Here is a 27,995-nt window from a genome sequence, read left to right on the forward strand (position 1 = left end):
ATCTGTATTTCAGTGACATTTTCCCGTGAGGCAAACAATACAATTCATTTGATTATAATGGAATTTATTGACTAGTCAGACGTAACGAACAAACAAACGCACAAACATACATTAAACACAAAACAAAGGTAAACCACGTGGAGATATCGGGTCTATAGAACGTGTAACAGCAAAGAGAAATAGTAAAGCTAGGAAGTATAGATTTCAGATAAAAGAGTGACAAAACTTTCAGTTCCACACGCACCATTACGGACCACCAAGGTTATAAAACACACCTTTTTGATAAAAGGGGGCACAGCTTAATCGCATGACTAAAATCACCTGGTCTTCCATGTCTGGAGGTCTCTCTTATGCGTCTCTCTTCCGTCGTGATGAAAACTACTCTTGATGTCCTTTGATGCGTGAAGTTTGTAGTGCAGTTCGGACGAACACGATCGCAAACTTTAAACTGAATTTACTGTGCCGGAAAATAAAGAAAACGTGGCGGGAAAGTCCATGCGGCTGTGAAGAGCCGTGTGGCCCTTAAAGGGACCACCGTCAATGATGTTCCTTTTTGGGACGTTCTCTTTCTGCCCAGATGTTTTGGGGGAAGTGTGCTTATACCTGCGGGTCACGTGACAACCCGTACAGCATTCTGACCAATGATTTCAGGGGAAAGTTTGCGCGCGAACCTTCCTTTGTCTCTGGGCTGCTCGTATGCAAATTTGAGCGCCCGCCTAAAGCATGCGGACAGGCATTTAATACAGGGCTTTAAAGAATAAAGCAATGCGAGTTATGGTCTCGATCTATGCATCATGTGTTATAAAATGTCCAGGGCATTCTATTGACACCAAACACTCTACAAGTACATCACATAGTTCCCATATCCTTACATCATTGATGCTTTTAAAAAGGCCTGCAAGCGTGAATGTGTATAGTCTATATCAGGTATTGTACACATTACAAAAGTTAAATGAAATTAAACAAGAGATTTGGGTTATAAATGTCTTTGTTTAATTTTGAGGAATGTCTTGTTTGTGAGCAGAATGTGGGCTAGAGGTTTTTTCCTTTTCTTATCTTATCTGTCACGTTCTTTTGAAGTAGGCAGAGAGTGGTTCTGTGAAGTCTCCCAGACTTCTTAACATGTCACCAGGGATTACTAAGCCAGATTTTTCGTCACCAAGTGATTTTATTGTCCTGGCGATTCACCCAGGTTGTTTTCTGGAATGTTAAATGGAATGTTTATCTCCAGAATGCAGGTTACAATATGTTACATATGGGAACCACTATAAGTGTTAAAATAACACTTTTGAAAGTGTTAAAATTTTTAACACCCAGAGTGTTAATTAGCAAACTCTTATTGTGTAAAATATCTGTTAAATGTATGTCAAAATACTGGCAGCAGTGGTTGCCAGTAATCTGCTGTTTTCAACATTTTACATTCGTAAATTCAGTTTCCAGAATATTTCTGTTAAAAACAAATCCCATAGTCTGTATTTTTCATTTGAACACACGTAAGCCTTAAATTCCAGAGCAAAATCCTAACTAGTGTCCTCACTACAGAGGGCTGAACACTCAGACAGTGATGAAGTTAATGAGACAATTAAGTGTCTAATTAAAGGAGGATTGAGAATTATTGTTGAACAACTGTTAACAAGCAGAATCACTGAAGGACAGAAAAACACAAGCCAAAACCAAAGATGAAATCAACTCAGAAAAAACTAAATAAAATAATAATCAATAAAAATAAAACAAATTACACAATAAAAATTTTTATTTTTCAACATCTTTAAAACAACTCATCACATTAAACAAGTTATCAAGGAGCTTCACCTATTACTGACCTTTGACTTTATTTCTGTCATGTGAACAAAAGCTCTTAATGAAATTTCCGTTGTTCATTTGAAGTCACCATGATGGAGGACAGAGTCTGCTTTAGTCAGGCTCTTCAACTTCTTACTATAAATGTCTTTTATTTTGGCTGCTATAGTTAGTGTGAATTACACTATTTATACATATAGTATGGAAAGCTGAAAGAAAATTAAAGTGTCAGTCTGAAGAGATTATTTATGATAACATAGCCTTCGTTTCCTGCTTGTTTTTTAATTCAGTATCATATTAGTTATGTGTGAGAAATAAATAATATACATAAATGAAACCACTGAAGCTCCAATAAAATAAAATAAAAACCATATTTACAATGATAATGTTTGAACTATTGCAGAACTCAAAAACACACAGACATCAACAATTAGTCTTTGAATCTCAATAATGGTGACAAACAAAAAAATAAAAATCAAGTAAAAAAAAAACACTCTACTGAAATATCAACTGCCAAAAACAACACAAAATACAGGAAAAGAAAGAGATTGTAAGAACATAAAGCTGCATAATTTATTCATGCTGCAATGCATGCTGGGAGCTTTGTACTATGCTGGCACCCAGCATGCATTGTAGCATGAACTATGCAGCTTTTTTTTTTTTTTTTAGCAACCACGGTTGAGGTTCATGTCCTGATTCTTGATGCCTGTGTGTCATATGAGCAAGCTGGAGCTTGAATTTTTAGTGCATGACACTCTAATTATTAATTGCATCCTAATTGTTTGTTGAATTTTCTATGAAGAGCAGCAGACTGCCAGTAGTATTGTCCCAAGCTGTTTTAATACAACTATATTTGCATATTTTTATGAATCAACTTAATAAACACCTGAAATTAAATCTATAACAATTAAGCATAAACAGTATAGTTTCTCTTGACCTTTCTTGCTATAGCTGATGAGTTTTAGAAACACAGCTATAACAGTCAGAGAAACATTAGGATATAAGAGTAAAGCTTCAAGAGCTTAAATAAGCAGCCTCTGATCTCTATGATGGTGAGGTCAAATGAAATATTTTTAATAAAAAAACTATAAACCTCTGTTCATTGTCAAATATTCTTACAGAAATGAAGTCAAACTGTAATCAGTGAAGCTGCTTATACTATTATTTAATGGAGTTGTTTAATCCTCTGTTTTAATTCAGTTGGTTTGGTGTGAGGCTGTGTCTGTAGTTTTATTTCTTCCTTCAATTTCTTATTCCTTCAGTGATTGTGCTTGTTAACAGCAGGTGTTCAACAGCAGGTGTCTGAATTCACTTATTTGTGGTCATTGCCTCTGTCTAGTGGACTAAACTAATTGACTAATTTAAGGGCCAGGTGAATGAGGGTGTGGTGAGATTTCAGACACTCTAATTAGTTTCTCAAATATAAGGGTTTTCTACAAAGGTAGATACATGTTACTCTGTATGACAAGGAGGCAAATCAGCTTCTAACGCCGAGAGGGTTATTGTACCTTTATCTAACTCTAGAATTTTAACACTTTACTCTGAATTACCACAACACTTGAAATTTAACACCAATGAATTTGCCGTGTACTTCTGGATGTGTCTGAAATGTATGATGTCTGGTACTTAACAAAAGCTAGGATATTTGCAATACATTGGTGTAAATGACAAGCTAGTATCAAAAACAGTATTTGTCTTGTAACATTTGATATAAGATAGTAACAAACTAAGAAGATATTTTACCACATTAAATTACCAAGCAGAATGTTAATGACTTACTCTGAGCATAATGGTATGGGGCGCGGGCCCGCCCTCTATGGCAACTCCATGCTCATTGGAAGACCATTGCCACTGGCATGGATTAAACCAGATCACTTAAAAAACTACTGCAACATTAAAAATGAGCTTTTTGCATTAGCTCACTCATGCTCATTGCTGCTCTCTGCCCCCTCTTGCCTTGCTCTTGGACACTGCACCGCCCACAATCAGGTCACAAAGAACTTTCCATGTGTGACGGGTGGTTCTGCTACTAATCTGTGGAGGGGGGCAGCCAGTTTAGCAAACCCTTCCACAAAACGCCTATAATAGCTTGCAAAGCCAAGAAATGTTCGTAGCTCGGACACGGTCCCCGGGCAGCGCCAATGCGTGACCGCCTCTATTTTACCTGGATCAGTTGCTACTCCCTGAGCAGATATAACGTGACCCAAGTACTTTACTTCACGCCGGAAGAAAGCACATTTCTCCAGCTTGGCCTTGAGCCCTTCCTTCTCTAGACGACCTAGTACCATTTCCAGCCTCTCCAAATGTTGGTCTATGGAGGAAGAAAACACCACAACATCATCAAGATACAAAAGCAGGGACTGACACCGCTGGTCCCCGAATAACCGCTCCATCAACCTTTGGAACGTACTTGGAGCGTTACAAAGGCCAAAGGGCATACGCTTCCATTCAAACAATCCAAACGGTGTACAGAACGCAGTTTTCGGCTTATCCTGCTCAGAAACTGGAACTTGCAAATACCCACTGGCCAAATCCAACGTAGAGAACCAGCGAGCACCAGATAAGGAGTCCAAGGACTCCTCAATGCAAGGCAGAGGGAATGCATCCCTCCTAGTCTTGGCATTTAAATGACGGTAGTCAACACACATGCGCAGGCCACCGTCCTTCTTCTTTACCAAGACTATCGGGGACGCATAAGGACTGCAACTCTCCCTAACTATTCCAGCCTCTAACAACTGATTAATATGGGTTTTTACTACCTCATACTCAGATGGTGGTATTCGCCGATAGCGTTGGCGCACTGGAGCATCATCCAACAACGGTATGTCATGGGAGATGAGACTGGTACAACCCAGATCACTCTCATGATCCGAAAACACAGCTTGGTACTTCTGCAGAAGAGCCAGAACCTGACCCTGCTCAGGAGGAGACAGAACAGACAGATCAAGCGACTCAATCTATTGAAAAAAGGACTCCCAACCACACCATGAGATTGAACCATAGCAGCCACTGGTTTTTCTTCACTAACCCCAGCTGGCAGACTAACTATATAGACCTCTTTCAAATTACCCATCATTGTTGCAGGACGAAGCACTACCTCCACTGCACCAACATTTACTATTGGTACATAGACTGTTCCCCGATTTACGCTTACCAAAGCTGGTGATGCCAAAAGTCCAGCAGGTAGACCAGACTCTGGGGGCTCAAACAAAACGACATGGCCAAAATAGTGGGCCGAACAAGTTGCAGCCACTAACTTCATTGTGCCACCCGGGATGCGACACACTCTACGCCCACGAACCCGTACGCACCCCACATGATCAGAAGGTTTCCTAGCACTTACTTGATGACAGTACTGTAAGGCGCTCGACACACTAGGCAATTGTGTTAGTACAGGTAGGTTAAACAGAGCATTACCATGCTGTCCAAACAGTTCCTGGTAGCACCGGGAGAGGATGTTCATCCCCAGTACCCCAGGAACTTCCAGACTCATACCATCTGGAGGGTCCCGAACCACCAGGATGCCGCACCCAGTAACTAACTTGCCACAAAGTTTTACATCTAACTCGAAGTAGCCCACATATGGAATAGTGAGCCCATTAGCTGCTCGTAACTGCAACCACTGACAACTTTGAAGGCGGTCCAGGCCCCATGGCTCAAAATGTTGCCGAAAACAACCCTCTGTAATTGTTGACACCATGGAGCCGGTGTCAACCAAACAGGGCACTGCAACACCCCCTATGAGAGCGGTCACATGTGGGCAAGGAGAAATCAATTTAGAAACTGAGTGGTGTGCAAGAATCTTACTTGAGTCAATACCTTCCCCACCCAGGCTGTTACTCCGCAGCCTGGTGGGGGCTAGTTTCCCGACGGTTGGGGCGAGCGCTGTCGTCTATTCTCAGCTGTAACAAAACCAGATGCAGCCTGAGGAGGGCGTGGGAAACTCCTTTGCCCCCTACAATCACGGGCAAAATGACCTGGCTGTTGACACCGCCTACAAACAATTGGACCTGATCGAGAGGAATTACTCTGAGCATGTGACGTTTGAAATCGTGCAAATGTTTGAGTTAACTGGTTTAACTGCTGTTGTTGTTGCCGCAGCATTTCCCTTAGTTCACCCAACTCGGACTGTTGTGACGATCTAACTACCCCCAAAGGTGTTTCACTGCGTACCCCATATTGGATACCATAAGTTAACGGGACCGACTGACTACGTCCCCTTGCTCCCCCGGGCATCCCCTCTTGTTCCCATCTAATTGCCTCACTACGGACCTCTAATAAGGTGGCAGTAGGCTGGCGACGAACCATCTGTTTCAACTCGCGTCTCAGGGCACTATCTCTGACATGCTCCACAAATTGGTCACGCAACAAAATTTCTGCATTGGGGAAAACGTGTGGCGCTCTATTTTTAACCCTTTCTAATAAGCCCATGAGCGCAAGAGAAAACTCTAAAAGAGTCTCACCCTCGAGTTGCTTCCTTGAGAAGAAGGCTTCTTGCAAGGCTACATATGACTGAGAGCAACCATAGACATCACGCAATGCCTGAATAATTCGGTTAGGGTCCCCACGTTCTAAATCAGAACGATATCTGATCCCCTCTCTGGCCTCTCCTTCTAAATGATCAATTAAAAAGAAAGCTTTATCAGCTACTGACATATAGCGCAACCTCATGCATGCCTGTGCCTCCTCAGCCCATTCATCAATAGTCAAACCCGATTTACCATTAAACTTTGGGCACCGCCGATCTCGTGGAACAAAAACAAACCGCTCTGGTGTAACGCCAGATGGCGGCGGCGTAACAGGCGGAACCGCAGAGGTGCTAGGGAGGGCAGCATCAGGGACAGGCAACCCAACCGGCGCCTGAGCCTGTTGCAGCCGCGCGTTATCAGCTCTTAATTGAACAACCAAATCTCGCAATTCTTGTAGTTCTTCATCCATTATTATAAGGAGAGGAAAATACACTTACCCAGGAAGGAGGGAACCACTAAACGAGGCTACAAAAGACCACAAGCTGCCGTCCTGTTTCCCAAAAAGAAGCTGAAAAAAAAACTGAAGAAACTGAAAGAAAAGAAAAAAACACCAATGTCTCTGACGCTAAATTAGGGTGGGTATCCTGCCGACTATGCCAAGATGTGACGGGTGGCAGGTGGGCGGATGGAGCTAGACCTCCAATCTGACAATATTAATGATTTACCCGACTACGCCACCTTGGGAATTTCACCCAAAGAATTTAAATACACGCACCACCCATATAAAAGGCACGCACAAGTTCGTTCCACCAAATTGCAGTCAGAGACATTGGCACGGTACAAAAATAGATTTCTTTATTTACAAATCTCAAATAAAAACAGGATTAAAACCAATATGTCGACATTGACATGACAGTTTGTAAATTTATGAAGGTGCCCCAGGGCCAGAGCTCGCCAGCGTTAGGGAAAGTGGCCAGGCTATACTTCAGGCAAGTGAAAACCACTACAATCCTCTGTGTAAAAATAAGAGAGCACCCACACGCACAAACCAGCACACAGTGATCACTACACACTTTGAGAAATTCTAAAATGTCCAATAAAATTAGCCTCCCACCCCAGGGAGCTCTGGCTCTGTCACCGGCCTTAAAGTCAGACCACTGCCCTGCAATTTAACAAAAAAATAAATCAGTTTACACAAGTAAATGATTAGATAAACAAATACAAATGTAATGAAGTTGATAAATGAAAACAAAGAAAAGCAACTAAATTCCGCCTTAAGGGGAGGAAACAATTAAATCTTAAACCAAATTACTAAAGAGAAAATAAAATGAAACAATAATAATGAAAATACAACAGTAAAGATTCACACAAACGCACAATGTAAGGAAAAATCAAAACATGCTGGATGAATGTCAAAATAATAAAAACAAACAAATAAATCCAGCCGCACTATATAGATTTATCCAATAAAGAAAATGAAACCCAACAAACGAAGATAGATAAATGTACCAACAAGAAAATAAAGTTAAACAGTCCTTGTGTAAACCAAAGACAGAACAACTCAAAAAGATAAACAATTAAGGAAACAAAGACAAAATCTAAGAAAACAGAAAAAAACACGGGAAACAGGACAGCACTGTAGCCGCACACGGACGCAGAGCGCCCGACGGAGCTCCCCTCGCGGAGTGCCACCCAGCCTAAACAAATAAGTCAATCGTCATGATAAAGTCCAAAATCTGCTATAAGCCATTTGCAACTACATGTAAACACCTACCTACTGCTCACCGAAGGGAATCGGGGTTCAATCAGTCACTCAAAAGGCAGATAGCACGTACATTTCAGTCAACAGCCGGCACAGCCAACAAACAGTCGCGCACCTGCATCTGGTTCTCGCAGCTGAGAAAAGCGGACACAGCGTTTCCAAAACGATCGCGACAATCAAAACATGAGACAGACGCTTGCTTACCTTTTCCAGTCCTTACATGCGTTCTAGCGTTGGCGATTGCAGCCAAACAATTCAGGCGAAGCAACTTCCAGCCCGATCAAAACCCCTCACCGCCCTCAACAGGTGTGGGAAGTGACGAAGCGCGTTCACGGCGCCGCAACTAATCAAGTGACGCATCCCAGGTAGCAAATGCTTCCCTCTTTTTATAGCCCGTATGCCGTATTGTGATAGGACAGAGAAAAGGACCTGTAAATTAATGACACTAGGCAACTAATTACCTCTCCTGCCTCACATGCAACCTCATAGGGCTCTATTTTGACGATCCATGTGCAAAGTGCAAAGCGCAGGGCGCAAACACATTAAGGGCGTGTCAGACCACTTTTGCTAATATAAGGACGGACACACTTGGTTGCATTGGAGTACATCGCAACAGCCAGTATATTAAAAAGGGTTGGGGCTACCTGAGCAGTTATTTCATTATTACGCCTTCAGTCTGAGACATCTTGAGCACTGGTCCATGCCTCCTGAGAGAGCCTGTTTGAGTTGCAACATAAAAGAGAGATAACCCTACAAAATAGCCTGATTGCAAATTATTTATTATAAAATGTAACTCAAAGCAACCAACAAATGTCTAGAGATAATAATGAGGATAAAGAACTTGGCATATAATCACAACAACACCTTAACTACATGATTTAAGTAATGTACAACAAAACAATAAATTTAAAGAGTCAATGAGATGGCAGGTCTTGACAGGAGGACTCCTGAGTAGCCACAGCGTCCTGGAGTAGCTAGCAGCTTAGCACAACAACTTTTATATACCCCTTGATGAGTAATGCAGGCATCCAATCAGGATTTACCACATACACCAATCTGGAGTCTTGGGATCATCACAGTGTATTAATATTGTAAAACTTAATACCTGTCGCTCTGCCTAAATCATCAAATATTCATCAAGTTTGTATTCTACTCGAAAAAGTAAATGTAGTAAAACAGAGTCTTAAACCCAAAAGTAATGCTCTGGTTACTAAAGTAACCCTTGTTCCCCGAGGAGGGGAGCGGAAATGTTATAAGTGGATTTAATCCTTTCTATTTTCGTTCAAAAAACCAATCATCCGAAAGAGTATGTAAATGGACCAATGAAATGCCAAATGAATTGGCAGCGTCAGCTTGCGCACCTGATGCTTGTTGCAATCAATTCAGAATAAAAGCACAGCGAAAGCAAGAAGACACTAACCTTTTTAAGCTGAAGAGACTAATACCTACAGCTAAGGAACAATCATTATGGTGATGCAATATAGCATTTCCGTTCCCCTCCTCTGGGAACAAGGGTTACATTAGTAACCAGAGCGTTCCCCTTCGAATGGGGAACTTCAATGCTATAAGTGGATTTAATCCACAAATGAGGAAATGTCTGGAAAACACCATAATGACTGCATCTTAGCTTCGCCTCCGATGAGAGGATAGTCAGGCATAGCGTGAGCGCACCTGCTTCATAGAGAGGTGCGGTCTTCCAATGTGATCCCTGGCCCTAACTTTCCCACTTCAAAGAAGATTTACGGATTTATATTTTTCTGGAGCCGCAAGCATCTAGATAATTACTAGGAATTTAAATACAACAATACGTTGGGAAAGCGTGCAGTCTCGAAGGGGAGGACGCTGTGGAGGCCACCTGCTACCCAAATGGGGAGATATGATGACAAAATATATGGACTAGCCCTGAGAAGGGGGAGTACGTATATAATAAGATGGTTAGCGGAGAGGGAAGACACGGGTCTGTATGTGAGAGGGGCGTATGTGCACTGTGTCTGAATAAGCATATAGGCTCACCTAGTGGGGATCACACATAGGGGGCACCTATACCCAAAAAGCAGGCTGACCAGTGGGCAGACCTACAATGTAATGGGCCAGCGAGTGACTCCTCCGCTGAGTCAGTGCTGGGAGCCTCGGATGAATCTGCAGGGCTCATCTAAGCGGGGAACTTTCCTGTCAGAGTGAAAAAGCACACATATCTCTGTTAGGGAGAATTGAGCAGCAAGCGTGTTTCAACTCCTTGTTTCCTCAATTACCAAGGGTTACCTAATACCCTTGAGGAAACCAGCTCCACTTGCAGATTGTAAAACCTTGCAAATGTATTAGGTGTTGCCCAGCCCAGCTCTACATTAGTCTGTTAGAGAGGCGCCGCAAGCACGCGCCCAAGAGGATGCGATGATCCGAGTGGAGTGCGCACGCACTCCTCGGTGACACGGCTCGCCCTGGCTCTCAAAAGCAAGGGAGATGGCATCCACTATCCAGTGGGCCAACCTCTGTTTTGAAAGGGCATAAGAGGGGGGCGGGGTAGATTAATTCGCCTAGCGCCTCTGAGGAACAGGATGATGAGGTTATGCCTTCTCATGGTGCTGCCAGCCACAGCGTCATGATGAGCAGAGATGGCAGCCACTTAAACTTTGAGTGTGGAGGGCGACAGCCTGCTCTCCAGCCTCTCTTGGAGGAAAGAAAGCACAACGCTGATCTGGCAATTTCGGGGGTCTTCTCTGCAAGAAACACACTATTTAGTGAATAGACTTCACTTCAGGGCATAGGCGCGCCTCGAGAATGGGGCTCTAGCCTAGGTGATGGTATTAAGCACCGCAATTGGTAGGTTACCCAAGTCTTTCTCGCGTCTAAGGACACGTGGAGGTTCCAAAGATTGTGGCGAGGGTGCCAGACGGTGCCCTGTCCCCGAGAGAGTAGGTCCTCTCTCAAAGGGATTAGCCAGGGGAGGGCAGTCGCGAGGTGGGAGAGCTCTGACATCCAGATCTTGTTGGGCCAGAGGGGCGCAACTAGCAAAACCTCCCCCTTGTCCTCCCTGATCTTGCACAGTAACTGTGCGAACAGGCTCACAGGGGGAAACGCATATTTTGTGCATGCCCTGAGGCCAGCTGTGGGCCAGTGCATCCCTGTCGAGAGAGCCCTCGGTCAGGGAAAAGAACAACTGGCAATGAGCGTTCTTGGGGAAAGCAAACAGACATGCGTCCCATGCGCATCTGGAGACACGATCATGAAGCCAGTGCTGAAGTGGTCTCATATGGAGTAATCCTTGCGGAGTGACAGCAGCTGCGGATGCCATATGCCCCAGGAGCCTCAGTAATAATTTCAGTGGGACTACTATTTTGTCGTCGAACTCTCAAACATTTCAGCATTAGCTGAGCGCTCTTTTCAGAGAGGCGCGCTGTCATGGTGACCGAGTCCAGCTCGAGCACAAAAAAAGAGATCCACTGCATGGGGGCGAGTTTACACTTTTCTTGGTTGACCTGAAGCCCCAACAGGTGGAGGTATCGAAACACTTTGTCTCTGTGCATAATCAATTGCTATTGAGAGTGGGCTAAAATCAGCCAGTCGTCGAGATAATGGAGTATGCGGATGCCTGCGAGCCGAAGGGGCGCTAAGGCACCCTCCGCGAGCCTGGTGAAGACATGCGGAGACAGAAAGAGCCCGAAGGGGAGGACTTTGTATTGCTAAGCTTGACCTTTGAACGCAAACCACTGATACTGATGGTGGCAAGAAAGAATGGAGACATGGAAGAATGCGTCCTTCAGGTCAGCAATCTCCTCTTACAAGACAGGGGCAGACAGGGGGCTGACCCTGGTGAATACACACCCGTGAACTTGGGGGGCAGTTTGCTAGTTGAATCGCGTAGCAGAGTCTGATTGTACGAATAAGCCACCGCGAAGGGCTGACCAGCGCTAACCAGGCAGGCAGAGCTCTCGCTAATGAACTCATCGTTACAATCGCTGACGTACCAGCAGTGGGGAAGCGCGGAGTGGGTGTGCTGATCCGGGAAATGCGAGGGTCCCGTGGAAGAGCTGGAAGCAAGAGATTCACTCTCACCTCGCACCCAAGCTCCGGAGGGGGGGATCGAGGGGTGGGAGAAAGGAGATCGTCCTTCCAGTGCTTGTGAGCCACTGGCGAAATGCACAGAACCTGTGAGCTGGAAGGCATAGTGTCCCAGACTGCCAGAGTTTAGGCTGTCACATCCGGGGAAGTGGAAAAGTGTTTTGATGTTTGCGTGGCACTGAAAAGTGCCGTTGGAAATGGGGTCCAGCCCTCCAGCGGAGAAAGTGCAAATTCCTTCTTCTCCGGGTGACCCGTCTCAGGGATGCTTTGCGGTCCAATTACCTGACTTAAAGGCGCCTTTGGCCGGGGGGGTGGGAGGGTGAGGGGGGGTTCTGTCTGCTTCCAAGGTGCTCGACTTGCCTCCTTCGCTGGAGTTGCAGGCAGGGGCAGGGCAGCTTTCGTAAGCGGGCGCCATCGGTGAGGAGCAGCAGATGTGAATGGCTCGGCGGGCGGAGTGGGCTTACGGTCCCGCCGATAGATGACATTATCCATCGCATCAGACTGCTCTCTCTCTGCCTTGAATTCCTGGGTGAATTCACCAACGGTGTCACCAAACAGGCCAGCCTGGGATATGGGGGAGTCAAGATAGGAGACTTTGTCGACTTCGCGCTTATCAGCCAGGTTTAGCCAGAGGTGGCACTCCTGGACCACTAATGTGGACATCGTCCTCCCTAACGCACATGCAGCGGACTTAGTGGTCCAAAGAGCATAGTTGGTTGCAATGCAGAGCTTGTGTAGCAAGCTTTGGTCGGACCCACACTCATGCAGCTGGGCCAGCGCCTGTGCTTGGTAGCGCGGATAGGCAGCCTGGCCCATAGCCTTGTAAGCTCTTGCTCCGAGAGAGGCATATAACCTTCAGGATTTGGATGGGGGACGAGGCAGACCCCGCCAAGAAGAGGCGCCACGCTGACAAAGATTGACCGCAATGATGCGCTCGACATGAGAAATCACCTCATACCCCCTGGCTGTTCCACCGTCAAGAGTGGTGAGGGCGGAGGGACACACAGCACGGGCAGAAAAAGGTGCCCTCCAGGACTGCGTGAGCCTACTGTTCACCTCTGCAGTGGATGTCTGGTCACGGTGTCATCAAACTTAAGGGCTACCATCTGGTTAGACGGATCGCTTCCTTGCTCGAAGCTTGAATGGAGCGATTGGAGGAGAGGGAGGTCCGCGTGTCCGGAGGCGACAGATAATCTCCCACTAGAACCCTCAGACCTGCCTGATTACCTGTGCAGTGTAGGGGACAGCTGGGGTGGTTCGCCCTTTTGCAAGGGCTAGCTGTGATCTTAATTGCGCAACAGACATGGCATCGCAATAACAACATAAACTGCCTGCGAGCACCGCATTAACATGCTGGACCAGAGACATGCAACGCAGTGCTCGTGCCCATCATCCAGGGACAGGAAACCACTGCATCCAGAAACGCACAGTCGGAGCGCCATCCTGACAAGGACGTGCAGCACGACTGTGAGGCTTTTTTAGGAAATTTGCAACTTTATACGCTCTGGAGGACCGGACCCAAAGAACGCCAGGCAAGGATAAGCCCAGCTCGACTGTCTGCCGCCGCGTGTACACACTCTGGACCAGGAAAGCGCTCTCGTTCACTCGAAATTGCTGGATATCAGCAGGAGGAACCCTCATCGACTTTCTCAGAAGGCTGTTGAAGTCGCTGAAGCGAAAATGTTTGTGTCTTGCTTTCGCTGTGCCTTTATGCTGAATTGATTGCAACAAGCATCAGGTGCGCAAGCTGATGCTGCAAATTAATTTGCCATTTCATTGGCCCATTTACATACTCTTTCAGACGATTGGCTGTCTGAACGAAATCCCCATACGTGGATTAAATCCATTTATAGCATTAAAGTTCCCCATCCGAAGGGGAAAAAACTTTATTAATAAAAGCTGCAACACAGTCCAATAGAATGGGCTTTCTAAACTTGAGGCCCTGGTATACTGCAAACTAACCGTCCTGGAGCTCTACCTTCTTTGATGTGCTGTGTCTTCCCAGTGATGTTTCTCATTCAGAGACTCAGACAGAGAACATCATCAAACAGATGTAATCGCACCAGTAAAATCCCTAGCAATAAGATTTTAAGCCACAGAGGTACTGCTTGCCAGATGTTTTTGAAACTGTTAAGCCGCCGTTTTTGAAACTCTAAGCCGCCATCATTGTGTTTAATGATGTTTAAACATTTACAACCCCACATACTGAAGTGTTGGAAAACAGTATACCATCATTTAGCCTTTTCAATATTATTCAGACATAAAATATCCTTTACACACGAGAAAATGTTTTGCTGCATTCATGTCATGTGTGAAACTTTTTGTCTAATTCTGTAGACACTTAACAGTTCTGTACGGTTTCTCTCCAGTGTGAATCCTCTTTTGTGTTTTCAGATGTGGTAACTGATTAAACCTCTTGTCACAGTGTGAACACTTGTATGGTCTCTCCAGTAGTGATGGGTCATTCATGAAAGATTCGTTCATTTTGAAGGAATCTTCAATATGACTCGGGAACTACGAGTCCTCTCAGGGAGTGATTCGTTCATCCGTGCGTGCGCACATTTGTGCAGGTAGTATCGTTAATTTCAAGTCTTCCATCACATTGGCAGAAACAAATCATATGCAATTAGAGCCGGAAAAATAATTAATCCGCTCACCTCTCGAGTCCTCTATCGGGTCTGAGTCACTCGTTCATCACAGGCCAATCATGCACTTTTAGAGTCGGAAAAAGAATTGATCTGTTTATCTTTCGAGTCCTCGGGTTTGAGTCATTCTGTCACGTGATGAACGAACGATCATGGCTCCTATCGGCTTATATGTGACTGTCAGTGTAACGTGAATGAACCCCTGACATTTGGAGACATGAAAAGGTGAGCTGAGCAAAGAGACAAAAATGCCTTCATAGACAAAAGAGCAGATCAACATTGAATTATTTTCTCCTTATATTCGGTTTATGACTTATTTGACGTGCAATCAACTTTTTGGGCTAGTTGTAGATGTCTTTGGAAGCAATTCGTAACATTTTAATAATATTTTGGCAAATTGAACCAAATGAACGAAATGACTCGAAAAAAGATTCGTTCATCTTAATGAACAAGACTCAAAGATCCGAGTCAGTAAAATGATCTGAACTTCCCATCACTACTCTCCAGTGTGAAACGTCTGATGCAGCTTTAATTTTAGAACTGTAATAAAAGTCTTCTCACACTCAAAGCACAAATACTCTTTCACACCTGTGTGGATCTTTATGTGTTCATTAGGGTTTACTGATTGGTTGATACTTTTCCCACACCAAGTGCATGTGAATGGTTTATCTCCAGTGTGGGTCTTCATGTGTTTATTAAGGTCTGAGGAGTTGCTGAAACTCATCCCACACCGAAGCTGTGGGTTTTTCTCCATTGTGGTTTATCATGTGTAGATAAAGGAGTGATGGTTGGCTGAAATTCTTCCCACACTGAGTGCATGTCAATAGTTTCTCTTCAGTGTGGTTCCTCATGTGTAGATTAAGGTGTGATGGGCAGTTGAATCTCTTCCCACACTTAGTGCATGTGAATGGTTTCTCTCCAGTGTGGATCCTCATGTGTTGACTAAGGGATGATGAGCGGACGAAACTCTTCCCACACTGAGTGCATGTGAATGGTTTCTCTCCAGTGTGGATCATCATGTGTTTATTAAGGTCTGATGATTGGCTAAAACTCTTCCCACACTGTATGCATGTGAATGGTTTCTCTCCAGTGTGGATCCTTGTGTGTTTATTAAGGTGTGATGAGCAGCTGAAACTCTTACCACACTTAGTGCATGTGAATGGTTTCTCTCCAGTGTGGATCATCATGTGTTGATTAAGGGATGATGAGCAGATGAAACTCTTCCCACACTGAGTGCACGTGAATGGTTTTTCTCCAGTGTGGATCATCATGTGTTTATTAAGGTCTGATGATTGGCTGAAACTCTTCCCACACTGAGTGCATGTGAATGGTTTCTCTCCAGTGTGGATCCTCGTGTGATTATTAAGGTGTGATGAGTAGCTGAAACTCTTCTCACACTGGGTGCATGTGAATGGTTTCTCTCCAGTGTGGATCCTCATGTGTCGATTAAGGGATGATGAGCGGACGAAACTCTTCCCACACTTAGTGCATGTGAATGGTTTCTCTCCGGTGTGGATCATCATGTGCTCATTAAGGTATGATGATTGCCTAAAACTCTTCCCACACTGTATGCATGTGAATGGTTTCTCTCCAGTGTGAATCATCATGTGTTGATTTAGGGATGATGAGCGGCTGAAACTCTTCCCACACTGAGTGCATGTGAATGGTTTCTCTCCGGTGTGGATCATCATGTGATAATTAAGGTGTGATGATTGGCTGAAACTCTTCCCACACTGAGTGCATGTGAATGGTTTCTCTCCAGTGTGAATCATCATGTGTTGATTTAGGGATGATGAGCGGCTGAAACTCTTCCCACACTGAGTGCATGTGAATGGTTTCTCTCCAGTGTGGATTATCATGTGAATCTTAAGTTTGTTTTTGCTTGTCAAAATCTTTCCACACTGAGTGCAGGTGAAACGATTATTGTCTCTCCTTTTCAAAACACCATCAGTCTGTAAATTAGTTTTTTCCTTAATTTTCACATGATGTTTCTCCTCTTTACTCCCCTCATTCTCTTCAATCAGGTCTGAAATAAAAAAAAAAGTTTTCATTAAGACTTAAAAACTCTCATCAAAAGCTGAAAAGTGAAAAGACACTGGAAACATTGTCTACACACACTGTATTTCTGATGCACATTAAATGTTAAATAAATCAGATCATATTTTGTTTGGTCCATTAACATGTACACATTTAAGCAGATTCAATTTAATTCATCTATATTTATCTAGTGCTTTTACAATGTAAACTGGGTCAAAGTCGCTTAACATAGAAGTTACTGTAAATTGAAACGGTGTCAGTCCAGTTTTTAGAGTTTCTTACATAATTGATCATAAAAGTAATTTTGGTCACATTGATAAGGCACAGATTTGAAAGGTGTAAATGGTGGACGACCCCAGTATTCCAGTTTGGATGTGGCAGATCCTAATTAGGTGCCATGGTTGCCCCCCAATTGGTTCAAAGCATATAAATGCGAGAGTGAGCTAGCTTCTGTAGGATAGTGTGGCTACTGGGCGTTGTTTGGCATTATTTATATGCGTAGTTAAAGTTAGTTATTTTCTTTATTTTCCCCTAGACATTTGTTTCTTGATTTGTTGTTTTATTTGTTGTGTATAATAATTAAGTTGCATATACATTCTTTTTGTTGTCTGAGCTCTCCTATGTTGCAACTCGAACGAGGGGGTCATAACAATGGTCTATTTTTTTTTGTTTTTTATATTCATAATTACAACAAAATGTTTTTCTAAAATTTGTTTAGCAGAAAGGGAATACTTGTTCATACTGTGCCTGACTGGTAAGCACATCAGAAAAAAAGTTCTGGGGTAACAGCTGAACGAACGGCTGAATATTTGCCTTGTAGACATGAGACATACCTGTACAGCATCTGCATAAAGGCTGGAATGTACACCTTTCCCCCTTCTTTGCTGATGGGATTTCATCCACTCTGGGGTGATTTTGAGGCTTAATAAAACTTTCTCTGTGTTTCAGCAAACTAACTGATTTTTGGGGACATCTTATTTTGACATATTCTAAGTAAATGCTTTAAAAAAAAACTCAATAGACTGTGGGCAAATTTACTCATTTTTTCGTTATATTCTTGATATCTTAAAATTTCTTGATATCGACGTCACTTGATATGATGGCTCCGAGCATGGCCGCCGTGTTGCGAGCTCCCAGCAAACTTTGTTTTGTTTTGAGTGTTTTCCCAGGTGAAAAAAAAGTGTGCTAAAATGCACTTTATTTAAGTATACTTAGTACACTTTTCAGTAATGTACTAAAAGTGCTTATTCGCACACTAATTTTGTACTTAATGTACTAAAAGATAGTATTATGTATATGTTAAGATAAACTTAATACCATCTAAGTGCACTCAACTGTGCTATTTTGAGACACCCTGAAATTGAACTAAAATGTGCTTTTAACATACTATATCTGTATTTTAAAATATATGTTTAGTTACAACTAGAAATACACGTGAACCCTACTTTTAAACATTTAAATATATTTATGACTAATTTAAAGTATAATAGTAATATATTAAAAGAATATACAAATTGTAAAAAAAAGTGTGCTAAATACTGTATTAAAAGTGCTCGATTTTCCCAAACTAATTTTGTATTTAATTTACTAAAAATTAGTATTAAGTACATTTTAAGATAAACTTAAGTACATCTAAGTGCACTCAACTGTGCTATTATGAGACAAAATGAAGCTGATCTAAAATGTGCTTTTAACATACTCAACATCACCTTCCGAAGAGCTCCATTAGAAAAGACTCCTTCTGCAAGCAGAATATGACTCCCTGACAAGTGAAAATGCAAAGGATCTCCACATAAGATCATGCTAGATTCATTATGAATGTAGTGGGATCACCTGGTGTCATCACAAGTGATTTTTCTATTAGCCAATCGTATAACTCTTGGGTGTGTATATAAGGGAGGATTTGGGTGTGTGTTGTGTACTGAAGCACCGCTTGTGCGTCTCTACCGGAGTCCCGCCTCTGCCCCTTCCGTTCCTGCAGGTAGACATTGTTTTGCTTTCCCTTTAGCGTCGGGTTGCGTAGTGGTTTTTTAACAGGCTGTATTTAATTTCTTAGCATCTGCGGATAAGATTGGCTGTAGCCTGTGTTGCTGTCACCCCAGCTGGATCGCTTTTTTATTCCTGGGCTGTGTTTTAATCTACAACTGCGTCCGTGAGTGCGGGTTGCTAAGTGGCTTGCAAACTAGAGGTATGTAAGTTACGCTTTTAATAATAATGCGCCGATCTGTCCAGTGACTTAATGTCTTGTCCTTTTTTTAGGAAGAATAACTGCGTGTGGGCACGCCGAGGGAGCAACATTAGTGATATTGCTGCTTTTGCTTTACAGACCGCTGCATTTTCTAGACCACTGCTTTCTAGACTGCTGCTTTATATTGCTGCTTTATAAACTGCTGCTTTACAGACCACTGCTTTCTCTTTAATATTGACCGCTGATTTGATATGGCTGCATATTGCTGCTTGGAGTCCGTTTGCCGATACATTTTTAGTGCGTGGATTCATTTTGTGTTTTCTGGGTTTCATTATTTTTCTTTTTGTACCTAATTCATTGTTTGATTTGTGCTTCCTGTGGGAAGTTTATTCTTTTTGAGTTAATTAATTTATTATTATTACTGTTTTTGTTTTAGTTCCTCTTGCAAGGAGATTTTTTTTATGAATCTCTCTTGGGGAATTTCTGTGTTGTGTGAGATTGTGACTGTACAATTGTTGTCATTTTTGTTTTGTAGGAGCTGAGGCTTCCAGGCAGGCCGTTAGTTGTCCATCGTGCGGTGGTGGGATACGACACTGAGTGCTGTGTGTGTGTGTGTGTGTGTGTGTGTGTGTGTGTGTGTGTGTGTGTGTGGTGCACTTGCGGTAAGACCATTTGTAATTTTGTAGAGTTTGGTGCTAAGCAACTAGCTTACCTGCCACTGGTAAGCCTCTACTCCTCCTTTTGTTATTGTGTGTTATTTATGTGATTGTGTGGCTACTATCAGCTATCAAGCTTTTTAAAAGTGATTTATATTGGATAATTAAGGAAAATTTTGTATTTTTGGTATTCACGTCTCATGCCTTTTTCTTCACACAAAGAACCTGTGTTAATTTCCCTATGATCAGGGTGGCGTAGTCAGCTTTAATTTAGTATTTTTTTTTTTCTCCCAACTTACCGCTCCGCTACATGAACATGGTGAACGAGCTGCCAGGTTATTGTGTTACCAACTGAAACAATCCTCAGCAGCTGGTTTTATAGCAGCAGTTAGTAAGGGTGATGGCAGTATTATTACTGATCAACAGAGAATTAATGATCAATTTAAACACTTTTATAAAACCCCTAGCAGCTCTGAGGTAAACGAAATTGGACGTATTGAGAGCTTTTTCAATTATTTAGAATTGCCATACCTTTGTGATTCAGATCAGTTGGCATTAGAATGAAATATAACACCTTCTGAAATTAAAAATGCAATTAAAAAATTGAAAACCGGAAAAGCACCAGGCCCTGATGACTTCCGGCCAAGTTTTATAAGAAGTTTACTGCCAAGCTAACACCACTGTTGTGCAATGTATTTGATGAAGCTCTTGTTTTGGAGACAATTTTTTTAGGTACTTTCAAGTCCATAGTTTCGTTAAAAAACACTTCTCTCCTTCACTGAACCAACCAAAAGCATGTTGGATAGATGAATTGGTAAATATGGACTCATATCAAAGGGGTATGATGTCCATGTTGTATGAAGTGGTCTAAAGAACTGCCTCCCCTTCTCTAAATTGTATAAAGCTAAAATGGGAAGACAGACTGGGACTAGAAATATCAGATACAGCTTGGCAATATGCCATAGAACTGGTACACTCATCCCCTGTATGTATTAGACATGGTCTTCTTCAGTTTAAGGTGCTTCTTAGGCTTCACCTATCTAGGAGCAAGCTGGCAAAAATGTATCCAGGGTCAGATTCATCTTGCCCCAGATGTGGTTTGGAGCCAGCAGATCTGATGTTCTGGCGATGCCCTAGATTACATAAATTTTGGGCCAATATTTTTGGATCATTTTCATCTATATGTAAGAGAGATCATTGCCTTTTCTTCTTTATTGGCCAGACGCCTGATTCTCCTAAGATGGAAAAAACAAACCCACCATCCCACAAACATTAGAATTGTTATCACATCTTAAACTCGAGCACCTTAAGTACATCATCCAAGACTCTACAAAAAAGTTTTAGAGGTTTGGCAGCCTTTCCTCTTTTACATGGAACGCTCAGAGGTTATTATATCCTTGGTGAAAGTTTATCCCTAGTTTCCTAATTTATTTTATCTATTTTTATTAATTAATTTATTTTTATCTTTCACCCTTTTTCTTTATGGGGTGTATGTCTGTAGCTATGTACCATGTTAATTTGTTGTTCAATATGTGTGTTGTGGAAAAATTGAAGACTTTGGAAAAATCAATTAAAATAGTTGAATAATAGGAATGTAAGCAGTACTAAAACATAGTTTTTAGAAGAGTAATAATCCAATTAATCTACTTACAATCTACTTGCATGTCTCTGTCGAAGGTCTGTGAATTTAAGCTAGTTATTAATTAAAGAAGAACAAGCCTTTCTCGTACGTGACTTTGTTCTTTGTGTGACTGAAATGTAGGTAATGGGTAAGCAGGATGAGAAAAAAATATATATTCTTCTATTATATATTCCTTCTATGCTAATCAAGGACTTCTGAGACATTGCAAGCATGGGATGGGTCCTCCTGGCTTGGTAGAGTTGATCACAGCTCCAGTACACATCTCTGCCATTTGCTTGCAGTAACCATGTGCTTTTCACCATACACAATTCTTCTGCTTGTGATCTTCCTTCAGATAGCTTTATCATGTTTAGTGTCATTTGACAGTTTATGACTTAAGCGTTGTAGTGCTAAAATCAACAGAGACATTGATTGCTTGTATTTCAATATATTTACTATTGTTGAGTCATGGCCTGAGGAGAGTATGTTAATGTTCTCACCCACTTTATCTCCTCTGCTGTGCTCTCATGTTCAGTTCGTTTTGGGGGTTGATTTTCACTCATGTCTGACAATGCTTTGCTCAGGGTATAATAAGGAACGGTAAGTGTTGATCTGGGAGAATGGCTTTTACTCTGCATCTCCTGCACAAGGCTGCGTAGCCTCATTTGCTAACAAAGGCAGTTTCACTGTTTTTGTTGCTCAGCAGTGCACGTTACAGCTAATTTATTTATACAGTATGTTAGTTTGTTTCATTCTACTGTCTGTATATTAAAACATGTAAATTAATAAACAACTTTACCTGCTTTAAGCTTTGAGATTTTTTCTCTTTATCAATGATAATAACAACTTGGATGGAGTCAGATTAATTACAATGGAGTCAGATAAATAATGGATTTTAACACGTCATCCTTCAACTGCTTTCTGTTTCTGATTATTGGTTCAGAATAGCAGCGTAAGCTCCAAACCTTACAGCTGTTTCCATCCAAAAATGCCAATTAAATTTATTTGCAAAACTGGAATATCGCATAAAAAATATGCAAATAAATCAGTGTTGTCGGGCGACGAGGAGGCACAGTAGGTGGTGCTGTCGCCTCACAGCAAGAAGGTTGCTAGTTCGAGCCTCAGCTGGGTCAGTTGGCATTTCTGTGTGGAGTTTGCATGTTCTCCCCGAGCTGGCATGGGTTTTCTCTGGGTGCTCCGGTTTCCCCCACAAGATCAAAGACAAGCAGCATTACACTGTTTTAAGGATCTAAAAATGTATTCTTTAAAAAGCAAAAAGATTCCAATAACGGCACCTGCTGATACGTGAAGAATATGGTCAATACTGATGAACTTAACAACATCATATAGTTTAGAACACTGTACAATGTTTAATAATAATTAATTATTTTAGTGTCTATTTCATTCAGCATATTTAAAATTAGAGTCATCCACGTTTTCTGACATACTTTAAATCAGGGTTTCTACAGATGTCACAAAGTTAAATTTAAGACTTTTAAAGACATTTTTAAGACCATTATGAATGAAATTTTAGACCAAGGAATTTTTTAAATGGCCCAGAAGAAAAGGTTTTTTATTTGTCCTATCAAAAAACATTTTTTATATAAAATAATTAATAACACAATAATAGATCAATGATACCAATATTAAAATATTTTAGATATTTCTTAGCAAAAGATCTTAAATATTGTGTGAAAACAAGAGAGCTCGACTTGGATCCACACACTTTTTTCCAAAATAAACTTTCTTTAAAATAAAAAACTAATTAACAAATGTTTTAAAAGTTTTAAAAACTATAATAAACTAAATCCATTCACAACAGTCTGCCCAGGTGGATATCCTCAGCAGTCTTTACCATTATGATAAATAAAGTTAAAATGACCTTTTAAATAAAAGTTGAAAGTTTTATTAAGATGGATTGATGGTTTTTGTGTGGGTTTTGACCAAATTGGGTAACAAAACATGAACATAGGAAAATGAAGACTTGTTTAAAAAAGATGTAAGACCTACAACACAACATTTCAGCAAATTTAAGACTTTTTAAGGCCAAATTTTAGATTTTGGAATTTAAGACATTTTAAGACTCAGCGGAAACCCTGTTTAAATACAATAGCCCTGATAATTAGTTATTATAATAATGATTTAATTCTAACTCTGATACTATCTGTGAGAACTAGTAACAACTACTAGAAACAAGTTTAAACCCATAAAGAAGTCGATGAAAAAAAGGGAATTGTGATCAACCTGACATATGCAAATGGAAAGTACCAAGCCAACACTATCACTGTAATAGCAGATATCTTCTATGAGAATACTATAGGTCAAATATCTTCAGCTCAGTTTAACTTTTTTTATTTATTGTTTTTATTTATTTTATATAGCGACAGTGCTCAAGGGCGCTTTACACACAGTAGGAGAACAAGAAAAGCAATAACCTTAAGAAGGTAGAGTAAATGGCAGACTAATAATACATAATGACAAAAGACCTGAGAACAAGTAACAAAAGAAACGAGCAATTCCATGAAAATGTCAACCTTATCATGAAAAAATAAACTTTTGACCAAAATAACAAAACCTATTTCAATTTGCTTATTAAGGTCTATATTTTATTGTTATGATGTGCTCTTGTTGAATTTTTAAGGAAATTGTTTTGTTTATCCATGAAATATGAGGATTGTGAAAATGCTAATTTTCATTATCATCCAACCACTTTTCGTGCTTTTAAAAAAGGGGTTAAAGACTCACCTTTTCCATGCTTTATGTTAACAGTAATCATTCTGCAGAAGGATTGGAGTCTGTAGTATAAATAATTATCCTTACTTTTTCATAACATTATTGCCCTTTTGATTTATGAGCTACATATTTAAGACATCACGCAGCTTCGGTCATGTGTCACGTCCGTAACGATTTAATGAAAAAGTTTATATTGTGGAATAAATATTATAACAAATAAAATGAAACTTTGTATACAAAGCCAAAATATGTTTATACTAATTATGATCGCCAACTCATCTCAGGTCTTTGCTCTAAACAACCACAATTTTGCGTTACGGACGTGACCATTTTTGAACTCCTTATTAATATAAGCCAATGACTGGCGCATATTTGTTCATTATGATGCTGCATTACAATTACTGACTTACATTACATAACATCCATATGTTATATCAAGAACTGAATATTTCATTTAACTATAAACCACTTTAGTAACATTTCAGAAATAAATGTTTAATAAGAAAACAACATTTTACATATTGCCATAATTGGCCATAATGACCTATTTTCTCCGTCTTACTTGCGGTTCATGTGCGCACGCACTGCCTATAGTGAAAGATAATGACAATGAACCATAAGGCTTTGAACCTATACATTTTGTAAAGTATAGGCTAAGCATATAACAATTTTGTTATTTACATGTGATACTGCATTAATTTGCATACATGTTTAATAAGCTGTAAAATGAAAGCATCAGTTTGGTGCGAAGTTATAAAATATTTGTCTTTGTTTGATTTGTAGATTAGGCTATTTAAAATGTATATAAGAACTATTAATAACTGTTATTTTCCAAATGGAAAAAAGGGTGGTTTGTTGATTGTAGTCTGCACTAAATCATGAATATGCCTAGTTGAGTTTATGACGCGGCTCCAGGCAGCACAGACGACCAGGATCAGCGCTGGTTCGTCAACTCCTGTGTCAAACTGTGGCCAGAATATCCTTCTTTCATTTTGCTTTTTTGGCAAAAAACATCTGTAAGCACGTGTGTTTGCACGTGTTACTGTCATGCGAGTTAACAAATATGTGTTGCTCATAAAAGCCGATCACAACGAACGCGCTTCTTCATTCCAGAGACGTGAGGCGCTCCGCAATGCATTTTATGTTGACAAGAAGAAAAGGAGCACGGTGCTCTTTTGAATGTCACTATAGATAACAACTGAATCAGCTGGTCTATTGTGCGCGAGTGTAGCTGTCAATGTTTACATAATTAAATTTTTTAAATAACATTATGAAATTCAAGATTTGTAAAGTCATACAACTTTGGATGACTTAAAACAGCGACCAAGTCTCTCCGTCATTAAAAAGTTCGCCGTAGTCATCTTGACACTGCTGTCACCTCCAAGGAAACCCCGCCTCTTCTTTCGTTTGATTGAAGAATGAAAGACGCCACTGAGGTAACATGCTTTTCTTCTGGAGCGCACAAAGCGCGCAATGACAAAACGCGAGGTGCGCAAGGCGCATAATCAATAACCTCCATGCATTTGGTCTTTTCCTACTGCTCAAAATGCGCACGCCGCGGGTCAGGCCACAGCGGAGTTTTCATTTCATGCAGAGCATAAATATGTTTTTTATTTCATTAATTAAATAACTATTTATAAGGATAAATTATCAAAGCGACACAATTCATTTTCCAAGCCCTTTATCCAAAATCTAAGCACTTTCAAAGCTTGAAAATTGGCTATAGCCTACATTAAAATTGAAACATTTTCAAAGATTTCCAGCACCCGGCAAATGCGCTTATTGAGTGCTTATTAAAATTATTTTAATAAGAATAAGAATAAAATCTTGATATTGATCTAAGCTTTAACTACATTATATGAGTATTAAATTTGTTAGAAAATCGATAGGACCTGCAGCTGTAAATATTTAATTCAATATTTTAAACAATCGGTTATGAACTATAGCCTAAAAATATAAACATTATAGTCATCCATCGTACATGCCTACAACCAATGACTATTTTTCTATGCTTGTTTAACATAGCCTACACAAAACCTTTCTTAAGTTTTAAAGTTTTCTCTCTCACCCTGGTGCGTATGAACTTTTTGCAACCTGTCCTGAAGTGACTGCCGACGAGAAAAAGAAAGCAAGCGCGAGTGGAGAAATTAAATTATTTATTCCATCAACGAACACATTAACTAGAAAAAACTAAAATAAACTTTGTCAAGTATAATATTGCCATAACTGTGACACAACTAGATTTTAAATATTCTCCACGTAGACACAGTCTTGCGCAACAGTCGGGCAATGATTTAATTCAAGTTTGTCTGGAAACACTAACTTTAGGAGCCTGCTAAACATAGGCCCATTATAGCTGATTATGTTTATTATCAATTCTATATTATTCAGAGTATAAAAGCACCATGTTAGCATGCAACATTGTTACCGAATTGAGTTTTGAACATTCGAACGTGCGTTAACCTTTAACAACACCATAATACGAATTAAATATAACAAGGTGATATCTATTTAAGTTTGATTAATTGTGCAACATTACCATTCAGATGTCTCAGAGGTTAAAGTTTATTGGTTTACACACCCAACAGATATCCACAAATAGGTCTTTGGTCAAGTTTTGAAAGCATTTATCTGATTTTCATAATGTGTCAACTGTCAATTTCAGAGCAGTCACGTCCGTAACGAAAACAAGTCACGTCCGTAACGAGAGTTTTTCCTCATTAATGCAAAAATGAAAAACTAAATAAAATTAATTATATATGTCCCATGCAGAGCCAACCCTTATCCTTTTGAGTGTTATATATTTTTTTGGCTTCTGCATTTTCATTCACAGAATTTTCACAAAGTATGTCAACTCACAAAACTCATGTCTTTTTTTTGTCACGTCCGTAACGCATTCATTTTGCCATCATTTTAAATATAAAACACCTGCATAGACTGATATTTTTTTGATGCCTGAACTCCATGGTTAAGGGGTAAGAAAAATATAAACATATATTTCAATATACTGTTAACACATACCTTCTCTGAGAATATACGTTTCATTTTTTTTACTGCAAATGTCACGTCCATAACGCTGGAATCAGCCAAACTCATTCCTGTCTTTCAATAAGTGCTTATGTGCATTTAGGAGAACTAGGCAGCACACTCAGGGCTACAAGATGGATTTAATTTAGTATCCTTATTAAAATATATCTGAATAAAAACTAACTTGTTTGTTCCGGCAGATCTTCCTGTTTGACTGTGAATGTTTCTTCAATCTTCACATCTTCACTCTCCTCTTTAATAAACGCCATCTTTATACCAGTGTGGAGATCAGTCGCTTCAGCAGGAGTTTTTCTCTGTGTTTGGACACTTTATTCTGTTTAAAATGAACAAAACAATGAACAGAAACAAAATAACTTCTCTTTAACACTTGCTTCAACAGTTTCTTTATATGAGAGTGATTGACAAAAATAAATCAGGTAAGTCTGAGCAAGAAACAATAGCCACAAACAAATGACCTAATAAAAACTAGTTTCCATTTATTTTACACACACACACACACATATATATATATATATATATATATATATATATATATATATATATATATATAGAATATTGTATACTTATATTGGAATGACATTATGCTAGTAAATAAATAAAACCTTCATTAAAACACATTTCTGTTGTTCAAACAATAGCCCTCGATTACTGTTATTAAAATAGTACTTCGTTGTATAAAGGATTAAAATAATAAAAAACCGCAGGTATATAATATCGAAAGGAAAACCTGAAACTTTAATCAATCGGTTTATATTTGTGTAAAGTTGTGAAACAAACCTTCCTCCGGTTGAACTGCAGCGCGGCAGCGGCGCAGCCTTATGACGTCACACAACACGCCAAAATAAAAGTCTTTTTTGTTCAGCTTTTTTTTGACACTTACTGTTGCAGTCAGGACATGATAAATTTCACACTCCTTTTCACATCTCACATAACATATCTGCTCTCTCTCTTTCAAATACACAGACATTCAGTATTTG

At 40.5% G+C, this 27,995-nt stretch overlaps 2 protein-coding genes across 3 annotated transcripts in view; one reads left to right on the plus strand and one right to left on the minus strand.

Annotated features, from left to right (window-relative positions):
* The window catches only part of LOC100537530 (uncharacterized), an 858,077-nt gene that overhangs the window by 28,866 nt on the left and 801,216 nt on the right, over positions 1–27,995 (plus strand). The gene's annotated exons all lie outside the window — the stretch shown is intronic.
* LOC103910701 (uncharacterized) lies at positions 8,792–27,822 on the minus strand. Of its 2 annotated transcripts, none has more exons than XM_073948493.1 (4): positions 27,796–27,822; positions 27,182–27,331; positions 14,053–16,761; positions 8,792–9,252 (listed from the first exon to the last, which is right to left on the minus strand). In XM_073948493.1, the coding sequence occupies exons 2-3, from the start codon at positions 27,264–27,266 to the stop codon at positions 15,431–15,433; spliced, it is 1,416 nt and encodes a 471-aa protein (XP_073804594.1). In that variant the 5' UTR covers positions 27,267–27,331; positions 27,796–27,822; the 3' UTR covers positions 8,792–9,252; positions 14,053–15,430. The 2 variants fall into 2 exon arrangements, with proteins under 2 accessions (XP_073804594.1, XP_073804593.1); XM_073948492.1 differs by having other exon boundaries at positions 13,945–16,761.

Source organism: Danio rerio, chromosome 4 (assembly GCF_049306965.1).
Source record: "Danio rerio strain Tuebingen ecotype United States chromosome 4, GRCz12tu, whole genome shotgun sequence".
NCBI classification, from domain to species: Eukaryota; Metazoa; Chordata; class Actinopteri; order Cypriniformes; family Danionidae; genus Danio; species Danio rerio.